Source organism: Parasteatoda tepidariorum, chromosome 6, assembly GCF_982258835.1.
Source record: "Parasteatoda tepidariorum strain Cologne lab strain chromosome 6, Ptep-v5.0, whole genome shotgun sequence".
Lineage (NCBI taxonomy): Eukaryota > Metazoa > Arthropoda > Arachnida > Araneae > Theridiidae > Parasteatoda > Parasteatoda tepidariorum.
The window spans coordinates 109,400,853-109,415,102 of NC_141760.1; the positions used below are offsets into that span (position 1 = coordinate 109,400,853).

Consider the following 14,250-nt stretch of genomic DNA (forward strand, 5'->3'; position numbering starts at 1 on the left):
TAACTTTTTAAAAAATTATTAAAAATACACACCTCATAAATTTTGGAAACATTTTAAACTTCTTTAAAATTTAATGATAAATAACACTGAAGATAAACTAAAATAATTAAATTTTTAGAATTCATAGATATTTAGTAAAATAAAAATTATATATTTATTTTAAATCATAAAATGTATGCATAGATTAAATAACAAAAAATTAAATCATCAGGAAATTCAAAAAAAAAAAAAATCAGGTTTCGATAAATAATTCATTTAAAAAAATAATGATAAATATGGAAATTTTAAATTTAGAAATTTCTTAATTTTCAAAAAGCTAGTAGTACATAATGATAAACATAAAGAAAAATATGCATTTATGTATTCAAAATGAATATTTATGATTATATATTAAAAATATGAATGTAATTATTTGAAAAAAATGAAAAATGTTTGGTAGTATATTTGTGAACATTTTTAGTATATATATGGGAAGTTATTTTTACTTATGTTTTTAATACAGCCTTAATTCCACAGCGTAAAGAAATTTTATTTTTTTTTAAAAATGCAAGCATGGAAAAAATGCATTCCGGTCTAATTTTAAGACATAATAATCAAATTAGAAACAATATAATAATAAATTTAATGCGTTGCAGAATATTTGTGAAAGTGTTTATTACAGTTTTAATTCATTACTACAAAAAAAAGTCCCGTATCTTTTCTCTAAAAGTACAAAATACAGTGGGGAAAAAAATGAAAAGTGAATACAAGTTACTCACTGTTTATAAAACTGTTTCATATTAAGTCGATTCTTGTAGTAAACAAAATGGCTCTAACATTATAACTTAACACGGCCTCGCCTCATTTGAGTTCAGAGAGAAGAGCCTTGATTATAGTGACCTATATCTCCAAAATGAACTTTCACCTCACAGTAAAAGATGGTGGGTTGACCACTTTTTTTTTACACCTTCAGCATTGTTTTGCTTTCTTACCAGAACTTCTGCAATCATATAAGTAAGACAGGATTAGAAAGAATCATAAAAATTTCCCTAAATGCACGATGTTTTGGAGAAACAATTTCAAAATACTAAAAGGCGGGAATAAATTTTTGAAGTTCACGGAAGTAAATAAAAAACAAGGTTTGAAATCCTAGAAAATAATTCTAATTTAGCAACAGAAAATTTTTTTGTTGTTCTAAATGTTAATAAAATTAAGAGTTGAGCGGTAGATTTTGCATTTAACACTAAAATTATACTAATTTTAAATTTTAGTCTTATAGAATTTACAGTCAAGATTGTTCGTCATCTACGGGACAAATACAATTCAAGTCATTGACGTATTTAAGGTATATACAATTGGCGCATTTAAGTTATAAAGTACCACATTGGACTGATCGTAAAGACGCGACTCCCAGTAGATCACCAAAGACCAGCATTAATGACTGCAGTCAGTAAGTGGGTGGGTAACCACTTTGATCAGCCTGCGTAAGGACAGAGAGTGTGCGGTATCGGTCCTCGTGAAACTGTTCTAACGAATACAGACTTCGAATACAGATCCTCGGGCTGCCAAATCAGGGGACCCATCCCCTCTGTAGAGGATCAAAATTGCGATAGCATGTCATCCACAGAAATGCTTCCCAGATCGTCGTCAATAGCCCATTGTGCAACCAGCTTTAGTGCGACGTAAATAAAGTACCTACCTGCATTCAAGGTATAAATTGCAGTTTTGAATTAACTATAATTTAATAATTACTCCGAAATGGACAAAATAAATTTTATATTTGTTTTCCTTTCTTAAAAACTTATTTCTAAAAAAAAAATTTCCGGCAGACAAAGGAAACTCTGTGTGCCTTTCTTGTAAGCAAAGAATAACCACTAACATGGATTAAAAATTTCCCAGGTGATTTCTTAACATTGCATCGAAAATTGATAACTCTCTTTAAAGTGATAAGAATAATTCAGTTTGAATACTGTCAGGGTAGATAAAGCACCACTGAAAAAGCAAATATATATTTTTTAGTATCTTAACTTGATATCTCTAAGGAAATAAGTCAACTTTTGTCTAAAATGTCTCAGAGGAAGTAAGTCAATTTTTGTTAACTATGAGTTCGCAAAGTAATTAAACACACGTAGACTTTATTTATATATTATAAGACAGGCTCTGAATAATTATTAAAATAATTTATATCAATAATACAAAGACTCTAGATCGGTTTTGATTAATAGCGGTTTGGTAATTTCTTTAGTTTTTATCTGATTTATTAAATACCTTTAACACCTTATTTATTGTTGTTATTTTTTATGATGTAAGCTTTTAGATAATATACAGTTTTTTACAACATATTGTTGTTTTTTATGTTGATCTAGCTATGACATAATGTAAATTAGTGACGTAGTTCTATATCATCATGTACTTTATGAATGTAGTTATTTTTTAACAGCATTTACGTTATAGATGCAGCTCCTACATTGATGTATGTTTTTTTTAACATGATGGAAATTGATAACGTAGTTTTTTACAGGATATATATTGTTGTTGAAATTTAAGTTGCATAGTGGGGATTTTAAATATTTTTAGAAGATTCTAGCATATTGTTAAGTTAAATATGCAGTAAAAATTTGGATTTATTTGTATATATTAATTATTTTCATCTATTCTATTCCTCATTATAAAATAAATGCTACAAAAAATCCTACTTGAAACAATTAAAAAAGTTATTGAAGTAAAAAATGTGTTAATGTTAAAAATAATGAATAATTATTGTTAAAAATGTTAAAAAATTATTGTAATAGTTTTTAACGATTCCGGTTATAGTTTTCGAAGTTATTGTGTCCAAGATTAAGAGAAATGCTGTATGAATGAAACGCTATTTTAAGTTTGAAAAGGTTCATTCAATCCATATGTGCATCGATACTGAATGCGTTAAATCTTTTTAATTTCTGTTTCGTTTAATTTTTAAAAGATTTTAGACATACTGATTTTGTAATTTTGGGAAAATAAATAATTACTTTTTTAACGAAATGTTCGCAGTAGTCATTTCCTATGACAGTTGTTATTTATTTTCTTTTTTATTTATTTTATGTACAGTTAATTATATTGTTTTATTCTTTTGCCTTAAAGCGTTAATTTTTTGTCTTTCTTTTCATTTATCAAATATTTTTAACCATCGGTAATTAAATATCTATCTATAGTTTTAAGTATTTATTTTAGAGCAATGATACAAGAAGCAGTTGGAGTATGGTGGAACCGGGAAGCTATCAGTACTTGAAAGCGGACAAGCTAAGATCCGCAGCAGGCTATTTGGGATGTATAGATAAATGTATTACCTGATTAAAAATTTCATTCGTTTCAAAAATATGTAAATAAGAAATAAAAGTCGAAATGCCTCAAACGCTCAAAAACAGTCCCCCATTTTCAAGACTTGTCAGACCTGAATGAGATGAGACGAAAGTGATTTGATATATAAAACTAAAAGTTGCAAGCAAAAAATAGAAAAATAAAAGTTGAAAAAAAACTAGAAAAACTAAAGTAGCCGAGAAGTAGGTAGGTAGGTACCTTATATACCTCGCACTAGAACTGCACAATGGGCTTTTGGCGACGGTCAGGGAAACATCACTGAGGATGATACAAAGACATGTCATCGCAATTTTGATCATCTGCAGAGGGAATGACTCCCCTTTTTTGGTCGCCCGACGACCTGCTCTCGAAGTCGAGCGCTTTACGGTAGAACAGTTTAACGAGGACCTATACTGTGGACACTCGGTTCTTATGCAGGCTTATCAAAGTAGGCACCCACCCGCTTGCTGATCACAGCCAGTGATGCTTGACTTCGAAGTTCTACTGGGAACCGTGTCTTTACGATCTGTCCACTGTAGGATATAATAGCCGAGAGGTAAAGAAGATGAAAAACAGAACAAGAAAAAATACAGTGGTCGAGAGGGACAAATCAGCGGAAAATGCATTTATATGCATTATTGGCGATCAAAATGCACTACAGGTGGCTTAGAACAGAACTCTCTACCTATGGCAATACCTCGCACGCTTTCACGATTAGCGTGTGGAGAGTCATAGGAGAAGGAAGCATGTTAGTTTCTGTCTTGATTTTCAAACAGATTTAAAAAATATTAAGTTAGAAAATTCTATGGAACTCTAAACTGTATTAAACACAATTCTTAAAGAAAGCGTCGTGGAAATTTTAGAAAATATATTTGACTATTAATGCGAAAAATATTATGGAAGGGGAAAATATCATACTATATTAACCCATAAACCCATGCCATGAGCTCAAAAATGCCCGGATGTGGTGTATTGTGCCATCTCGAAACAGTTATGTCTAACTGCTTTTATACTGTGTAATACTGTTTGTTTTTTTTTCTTTTTTTTTAATACTGTGTAACACCTGTTGTGTTTAAGTGCATGAAGAGTGTTTCGGCCGTAAGCTATGCAAAGATTTATATTTTTGATGTTCTTCTTGTATTGACTCTGAATAAAATTTTACGCTGATTTTAGATTTCGTTTGCACTAATTTTAAAGGCTAATCATATTTCTATGACTGTCATAGCCCAACTAGTGGACATGCAGTAGCAACTATATGACACTTTTAACATTTTTGTCAATCATATGACATTTTCATCAAATTTTCCCCTTATAAGGCGAAAAAAATTTACCAGCATTCAAATTTTAGTCCGCTAGAACAAAAACTAGACGAATTAAAATCTGTAAGGTGTCCGTATTTCTGGTACCTTTAATGTTAAACAAATCTGATTAAATCAAATATACAGTGAATAATTTTGTTGACAGATATCTTGAAGAAATAGAAACGGAGGTGGGAAGATCTCTTGCAATTTTGAACGATGATTTGGAAAAACTCGAGCAGGCATCATCATCTACGAAATATGCTCCCAGGTTAGATAAAGAGTTTTTTTTCTTCTCGTAGCGTGAATGAGGAACTGAGTATAAACAATGAGAAGTTTCTAAAATTGGATAGAATATATCTAACAGAGTTTCAAAATTATAAGTTAATATTAAGACATGGGATATTATATGCATGCAGTACAATAGCAATTTTTTTCTAATTTCATACGCTCATATTTTAAGTGCATTTAAAAATAAAAAATGTAGTATATATCAGTGTATGTAGTATATTTTTATTATATATAAATATAAAAGTAAAGTATATATATATATATATATATATATATATATATATATATATATATATATATATATATATATATATATATATATATATATATATATATATATATATATATATATATATATATATATATATATATGTATATATATATATATATTTATATATATATACAGTGGTGGCCAAAAGTGTGGACACTTTTTGAAAGTTTCATGTTTTTCTACTTTGTGTGCTTGTAGAATATATTAATTTTTACTTAAATACAAACGTTTATGTATCAAATTGAAGGTAATTTAATGTAAAATTTAATAATAAATACGTTATTACAATATCTATATTACAAAAAAAGTTATGCAACTAATAGTAAGATCTATCTTAGATTTGCATTTTTTTAAAGTGATACTTACACAATCAATACTTAGTAGGGTAACTCTTATTTTTTAAGACAGCTTCACAGCGTCTTTTCATCGAGTGAACGAGTGTTTGGAGTTTATCTTTCGTAACCACATGGTGCCAAGAATCAATTATAGCTTCAATAAGTTGTCTTTTATTGGATGGACGTTTTTTTCGTACAAGAATTTTCAAACGTCGCCACAAATTTTCAATTGGATTGAGATCAGGGCTGTTTCCTGGCCATGGTAATATATCTATGCCTTTATTTTGAAACCATGCTTTGCATACTTCTGCTGTGTGGCATGGAGCTGAATCCTGCTGAAAAATAAATGGTGCGTTGTTTGGGAAGACATCCCCGATGGAAGGTATTAATTTTGGTTTCAGGACAGTTTCGATGTATTTTTTGGCATTCAGTATGCCATCAATCACTTGAATTCGGCATACACCATCTGCAGACATACATGCCCAAATCATGACATTTGTTGAGTTTTTTGTAATTGCTTCAATGCAATCAGGATTAAGTGCTTCACCTACTCTACGTTTCACGTATTTTCTACCATTACTACCAAAGAGCGATATTTTACTTTCATCGCTCCAGATTACTTGCTTCCATTAATTTTCTGACCATTTAATGTGTTCTTTTGCCCACTTAACTCGTTTCTCGCGTTGCTTTTGATTTAATTATGGTTTTTTCTTTGGAATTCTAGCTTGTAGTCCAAATCTTGATAACCTTCTTCTAATAGTTCTTGAACTTACTGCAATACCCGCTGCATTCATTTCACATCTAATGGCATCTGATGAAATTTTTCTATCTAGTAGGCATAGCCGTATAATTTTTCTATCGGCAGTAGCACTTGTGCATCTTTTTCGGCCTGATTTGGCTTTATTTTCCACTGATTTCGTTTTTCATAACGTAAACAGAACTTTTGTACACCAGAACTTCCCCAACAACGCACCATTTATTTTTCAGCAGGATTCAGCTCCATGCCACACTGCAAAAGTATGCAAAGCATGGTTTCAAAATAAAGGCATAGATATATTACCATGGCCAGGAAACAGCCCTGATCTCAATCCAATTGAAAATTTGTGGCGACGTTTGAAAATTCTTGTACGAAAAAAACGTCCATCCAATAAAAGACAACTTATTGAAGCTATAATTGATTCTTGGCACCATGTGGTTACGAAAGATAAACTCCAAACACTCGTTCACTCGATGAAAAGACGCTGTGAAGCTGTCTTAAAAAATAAGGGTTATCCTACTAAGTATTGATTGTGTAAGTATCAGTTTAAAAAAATGCAAATCTAAGATAGATCTTACTATTAATTGCGTAACTTTTTTTGTAATACAGATATTGTATTACTGTACTTGTTATTAAATTCTACATTAAATTACCTTCAATTTGATACATAAACGTTTGTATTTAAGTAAAAATTAATATATTCTACAAGCACACAAAGTAGAAAAACATGAAACTTTCAAAAAGTGTCCACACTTTTGGCCACCACTGTATATAAAAGTAAAGTATATATATATATATATATATATATATATATATATATATATATATATATATATATATAAAGATGAAAAAGTGTTGTATTGCTTTTCAGTAGTAATAAGCTCAAAACTTAAATAAAAATAATAATAATAAGAACTCTTAAGTACTAGAACTTTATAATAAATAAATAATAAAAATTTTGATCGTTTTATTACGGTCACTAGTAGTACGGTCACTGGTCAAATGCTTTTTCTTTCTGGTTTGACTCTGATAAACATCACAACATTTCAAATCATGGGTAGCAAAAACTGTCTCAATAGATGTTTGTCGTCGGATTTGTTTTCAAATCCTGCCTATGTATACGTGTTTCAAGACGTCACAAAATACTTTTCCTTCTTCAGTATTCATATTTATATTAAAATCACCGTCAAGACAGTAATTATAAGTTAATAATAAAAAGTATATAAAAATACTTTAAATTATTATTATGTAAATACATTAAGAATGACTGCTAATGAAAATAAAAGAAGAAAGAATTCTAAAAAAATTATCAAACAGCAGCGGTCGCCATAGCAACGCATGCAATGACAACGCATGCGCACTGTTTATTATTATTATTGAACACAGTTGAAAAGCGTGATGACGTTCAAACAAAGTGTGCACGTCATAATACCCAAAACAAGACCCATTTTGCCAATGGGTAGAAAGGTTTACTTTAAAAAAAAAAGTAAAAGGAAGATTTTCGTAAGTATAATTCATACCAAGAAGAAATAAATCAGTTAAATTAAAATGACGATAAATCAATTTTTTTCTAAAAAAAGAGAATAAAAATTAAGTAGGAGTTTAGAAGGCAATCAACAAAAAATAATAATATTATTAACAGTGAAAAATTAAAAAGTGCATATTTAGAAACGTGTTCTTGAGAAACTTCTTGGAGTAAGATGCCAAATCGATTCTTAAAAAAAAATTTTTGAGTTGATAAAATATAATCAGAAAAAAAGTGCTAAAAAAATGTGATCATTTTTATAGCACTGAATTGAAAAAAATTGAGGGATTGTAAAAAAAGTGCTGAGCTCTAAGAAAGTTTCAAAAAATAAATAAACGGATAGTTCAATTAAATATCCCATAAGGAGGAAAGAAACCTAAAACGTTCTTTAAAATAAAGGTCAAGAAAATACGACACAAAAGAAGAAGAAAATAGAACGAAAAAAAATTCTATAGTAATAAAAATCTAACTTATGGGCAAATTAACACAAAATTCTTTTATTTTAATATTGTTAAGAATGGTAATAAAATAAATATTGATAAAATTGGCACCGAATCAAAAACGTAGATTTCCTTTTGTTAAAAAAAAAAATGATATTTATTAAGGTTTTGTGTCTCTTTAAACAACATTGATTAAGAACGAGAGTAGGGGGAAGAGTGGGAGTAAAACAAGTTCGAAAGAGATGAGTCACAGGTAGAAGAAATATCCCGTGCTCTACAGTTTCGTTTCAATGTTGTTAGAGAGCATGATGAAATGGAGAGTGAAGAAAGAAAATTATTATGAGTAAGTAGCATCAATAAGTTTTTTTTTTGGGGGGGGGGTCCCCCATCTTGCGTTTTGTCAATGTTTGGATAAACAAAATGGTAGGTAAAATAATTTTAATTTCTACTTTCATTTTTGTATGAGTAACTAAGTTGTTTTCAAATTGAAAATTTTACTTTAATATTAATGTAAGTATTACTACAGAAACTTACTATTGAAAATTTTATATTATTATTACCGCAGGCATGAATACTAAAACTCACTTATGAAAATTTTATGTAATTAATGTAGGCATTACTACCGAAGCTTTCTAATGAAAATTTTACATAATTAATGGAAGCATCACTACTGAAACTTACTATTGAAAATTTTATGTAATTAATGAAGGCATTACTACCGAAGCTTTCTAATGAAAATTTTACATAATTAATGCAAGCATCACTACTGAAACTTACTATTGAAAATTTTATGTAATTAATGTAGGCATTACTACCGAAGCTTTCTAATGAAAATTTTACACAATTAATGCAGGCATCACTACTGAAACTTACTAATGAAAATTTCATATCATTATTAGTTCAGGTATTATTATCGAAATTTGCTAATGAAAATTTTATGTCATTTTTAACATAAGCACTACCACCTAAACCTGCTAATGGGAATTTTAAATCATTATGAGTTATTAAAATTGATTATTATAATTTATCATAAGTAGATTAATAAACAGTGGAGGGTGGGGTCTAAAATATATTACTTACATTTTATTACATGTCAATAATTGCAAAAGTATATTTACAGCAATATTAATTTCTAGTTTGATCAATGTAAGCGTTAATAACTAATGAAAATTGTAAAAAATTCTAAGTAAGTAAAATTATTATTATATTTATTATTGTTATTATTACTATTCAGATTATTCATAAAATTATTTGTAAACATGGATAAAAAAAAAAATAATTTGCCTTGCTTATATGTTATGCAAGCAAATTATTCACCTTTATTTTCCCTTCTCCTGATTTCCTATTCATATATGACAAGTTTATAATGTACAGTTTGCCAAAAAAATGGACCACCCTGAATAACTTTTGATCTAATGATCGGATCTTCACGTTCTAGGACTGAATCTTATTGGCTCGAAGGGGTGACTTCAAATATGTTAATTAGTTAGTGTAGACGACATCTTAAGTTACGAAACCAGACACAAAAACGTACTTTCTCTATATAAGCATACATTTTTTTTCAACGGATTCGGTTTTCTGTCCCCTAAGGCAGTGTTCCCCAACCCCGGTCCGCGCAAAATAAAAAAATTGAGCGAAATCGGTTGAATAGTTCCTGAGAAATCAAATTTTTAAAGGAGTCATATATTTAAAATTCGATCTCCCAAGAACAATTCATCCGATTTCGCGAAATTTTGTATTTTGCATTGTAAAATTACATACTTTAAAATGTTGTAAAAAATTACAAATCTTAAAATTCAAACTTTTTCGAAATAAATAAATAAATTGAAAAAGAAAGTATGTTCATTCAGAAAAATTATGTTTTCGTGTCTGATTTCTTAATTTAAAATATCGTCAGCAATAATTTATTATGACATTTGAGTTCACCTTCTTGAGTCCTAGAACATGAAGATCCGATCATTAGATTCGAAGTTATTTAGGGTAATCAGTGTTTTTTTTTTATTTATTTATTTATTTTTTTAGCACTGTGGGGTGGGGGAAAAAACAAACATCCGAGGAAACTTTCTGACCTAATGATCGTATTTCGCACCCCAAATAGTACATGTTACATATAAAATAATTTTAAAAAGTCAGACAGAAAAATTAAAAATACTTTAACTCTTTCGAAGCATTCATATTGTTACCTCTTAAGAACACTAACGGACATTCCAATCATTTGAAGGTTTGAATATTATTTTACTAAGATATAGATAGTTGGTTTTTATCTTAACAGCTTAAGAAGCGCTGATTCTATGGCATTATACAATATTTAAATGGTTATTTAAATATTATTAATAATATGAATAATATTAATAATAATATTATAATAATAATATTAATAGCAATAATAATATAAATAATAATAATGATATTTAATATTTTTATAATAATCCATTTATTTAAATGGTAAAGTGTAATTTTATTGAGATCTATAGGTGATTTTGAATTTCGGAAGCTCTGCTTCTACGTATAGTGTTATATATTATTTAAGAACAGTAATAGATTTTCTAGTTATTTCAATCATTAAATATCATTTTACTGAGATGGTAATCATCATGATTGATCATCGGGAAAGCATGAAGAGAAGTGCAGGATACTTTGTTTCACGTGATGCAAGAAATACATCTTTGAAACCAATATTAACGTTTCGGGGCACTGTTAAATGACTTTTTCTTTTTCTTCCAGGATTATTTAGGATTTTGTTAGATTTTTTTCTTGATAATGGACAAAATTTTGCGTCATTTCCTTCTTTACAAATTTAATAAACTACTTAACATTTTTCTTCTGTATTTTTTTAAATTCCCGTATTTTTTGTCATTACATGCTAGTTCTTGTAAATTAGACTTCCATTTTGCGAATTTTCCTATTTTTCAATTTTTTTTCGAAGAACCAAGAAAATTCCTCACAAAATAACTTCCAAAAAGCGAAGTGAATTTTCTATTTAACGAACTTTTCTTTGAGATCCACTTTCCCAAATATTTCGGAACATTTCAAACTAGTTAACGTATTCTACGGGGGAAATGAACTTGAATTTATTTTTGTAGCCACTTAACTTTTAGAGAAAGCAGTAAAATCCCTTCCCCTCTTTGTTTGCATTTTAAACGAAAAACTCAGACAAAATTAACGAATTCTATCGGTAGCAATTAAACTTAAAAACGCATGTGGTAATTTATATGAAACGCATGTAGTATGTTTAAAATTACTTTAAATGCAGCTGTAATTTTAAGCATAAATTTAGCTCTTTTTAGTTGAAAATGTATGTAGCATGATAGTGTGGTGGTGGTGGTACTTATTCCTCTTGGCCCAGAACAAGGCTAGACCAAGTCCAGGAGACCGTTCACCGACAGAAAATCAAACACCATCTGCGGATCCTCCAAAATAAAAAATTTCTCCAGTCCCATACAGGTCAGCAAATGATCAGGTGAAGCCTGGTGAGCACTACATTTTAGGCATACAGGGAACGTCTTTTGACCCTGAACAAATGTTAGTCCGCGGGTATGACCAGTGATTAGTCTTGTGATAGCTGTCTGTAGTTTCCTACCACCTTTTAGCTCCAGGGCAGCCCCAGGAGTATTTTGTTGATACCATTCACGAATAGGTGGAATCCTCCAAGTCCTTTACCATGATAGTGTAACACTGGATAATGTATTGCTCTATTCTTGCTTTCCATGCAGGTTTCTTTCATGGTTAAGATTTATAAAATAAATAGAAGATACTAGTTTACAAGATTAAGGGTGTATCCATTGCTATTTCAATTATGTCAAGTACTTATGAAATTAAAACCTGTTTTGTTCTGTTTAAGTATTTCAAAAGGTGATTTTATATTTAGCGAATTTTCTATACAACGAACTTATTATTGGAATTTAGTGACTTCGTTAACCGCTTCTCTGATTATCCCGAATTAAATCGGAAACTGCAAATATTTATTATCCCGAGTAAACTCGGCCATAACAGAATTCGTCAATATGTTTTGTTTTATCACGTTTTTACTCGGCCGGAGTAAAAAACAATGATAATTGGAAGTTTGCCAATTTTTGTTTGGGAGTTTTGCTGTTTGTGGGACTGTAGACGTGTTTTGTGCAATTGTATATGCGATGGTTGCTGAATTTGCATAGAAAAAAAAATAGTGCGTGGAGTCCCTTCGAGCGGAAGAAGTTAAACTTCGCAACCTGCGACGTTAATTGTAGAAGAATCAGCAGTCGTTGAAGGATCACTAGTTCTATTCAACGACCCTGCTCCGCTCGCTTCCGTGCTCTGTAATCACGGTAATATTGTGCATTTTTCCCTCCTGGACCTCTTGAACCAGTGGAAGTGCTTGTGGTTGCCTCAGCGTCTCGCCATGAAAAATGTATTTGTATTAATAATGTACGTGAAGGCGTCATAATGTAATTTCAGAAGAGAAAACCTAACAATCAATTGATATTCACAAGAGACATACCTTGACATAACCTTAAGTCCGTCGCATTGTCCGTGGGATTGTTTTCACTCATTTTTTACACTTGTTATCGACTAAGTTTGAAAATAAAAAATACTATCCTATTAAATTGTGTGTGTATCAAATCAGACTAAAAAAATATTTATAGAAAAACAATACTTTTATGACTTTTATTATTGCTAGTGAGAACCAAAACAATATGGAAATGAATGAGGGAAAACTGGATCCTACCACGTGATTTCCCGGCCTATGAAAATGTAGCGTTAAACGTTTAACACAACCTTGTTGGAAGTCGCATAAGACTTCCACTTCAAAAAGAGTAAAAAAATAGCGTAGTAAAGTAATGCAAATGATTTTTCAGATCATGAAGATGTGAACATGTACAAAGACTAATATTTAACTTTTTTCATTTGCCCGTGATAATTTGGGATAGTAAACTGATGGTAAATTAAATATTTTTTACGCATAAAAATATTATAATTTCAACTTAGAACTTGTGTACTATGTTTTGTTTTAGTTCATTGTATTTATTGATGAAATAAAAAAATATGTTAATTATTTGCATTTTTTTTCTTTAAAAAAGCGAAGCGGTTAAGTAGACGTCCGACTGCATATATCAGAGGTGGCCAACTTGCGGCTCGTTAGCCACATGCGGCTCTTTGAAGGATTATTTGTGGCTCTCGATAAATGTACCCAAGATAAAGTAAAATAATATCTGGCCTCTCACAGTATATATTTAGTTTTCAAACTAAATTACAACTTTTTCAAAAGGACATTAAAAATAAAACATTTTGTCATTTTCCTCGAATTAAAAAAAAATTGTTCCAATATTAAACAAGAAAAACTCAACGAGTATATAAAAAAGCTAGAAGGAATATTGACGCAATTCCCAAAATGGATTTCAAGACTTGAAATATTTTAAATCGTCTCTTGATTTTTTTTTCTGAATCCATTTGAAATTAACATAATTCAAGGTGAGTGTTTTCCATTTACAATATAATTTTGTCCCAAAAAGCATCGGGAGAATTAGAATTAAAGAGATGCAAGAAGATCAAGCTCTACAATTAAAATATTGGTCGACGTCGATTACTGAATTTTGGAAATTTGTACCAGAATCGAAGAATCCTGAATTAAAAAAGGCTGCTTGTCGAATTATATCAATATTCGGAACAACGTGAATCATTTTATTCCACTTTAAAATTCGTGAAATTCAAACAACGATCTGCATCAACTAGCAATCTCAACAGCCTCAAAGAATTACTAAGAAGTGCTGTCACCAATTATTCATCAAATTTTAAAGAATTATCAAGAGAAGTAAAATAAATGTGTTTAATTTTTAATATTTAAATTCAATACATATATTTTGTACTTTTATTTATATGTTTTCAACAAATATAATTTCTGTAAAAAAAAAATTCATTCCTTTTTTTGCCTACCTTTTAAATACATATTTAATTGCGGCTCGCGAAAAATTTCAAATTTTGAAAAATGGCTCGACTATCAAGGAGCTTGGCCACCCCTAGTTTATATAATAAGTGTCGAAG

General features: G+C 29.7%; 2 protein-coding genes across 3 annotated transcripts in view; one reads left to right on the top strand and one right to left on the bottom strand.

Moving 5' to 3' along the window:
* The window catches only part of LOC107443054 (uncharacterized), a 36,310-nt gene extending 34,463 nt beyond the window's left edge, over positions 1 to 1,847 (bottom strand). Inside the window, exons 1-2 of the mRNA XM_087166437.1 lie at positions 1,679 to 1,847; positions 759 to 979 (exon numbers count right to left, since the gene is read on the bottom strand). Coding sequence (XP_087022563.1) covers positions 759 to 778 — 20 coding nt within the window. The 5' untranslated portion in view covers positions 779 to 979; positions 1,679 to 1,847. The remainder of the gene's footprint in view (positions 1 to 758; positions 980 to 1,678) is intronic.
* Positions 1,848 to 1,978: 131 nt separating this feature from the next.
* LOC107443053 (uncharacterized) overlaps positions 1,979 to 14,250 on the top strand; it is a 29,267-nt gene continuing 16,995 nt past the window's right edge. Inside the window, exons 1-2 of one of the 2 annotated variants that reach the window (XM_043043243.3) lie at positions 1,979 to 2,059; positions 4,780 to 4,884. In XM_043043243.3, the coding sequence (XP_042899177.1) occupies positions 2,046 to 2,059; positions 4,780 to 4,884 (119 nt within the window). In that variant the 5' untranslated portion in view covers positions 1,979 to 2,045. Of the gene's footprint in view, positions 2,060 to 4,779; positions 4,885 to 8,472; positions 8,576 to 14,250 lie in introns of those variants that run through there. The other variant, XM_043043244.3, reaches the window with a different exon arrangement.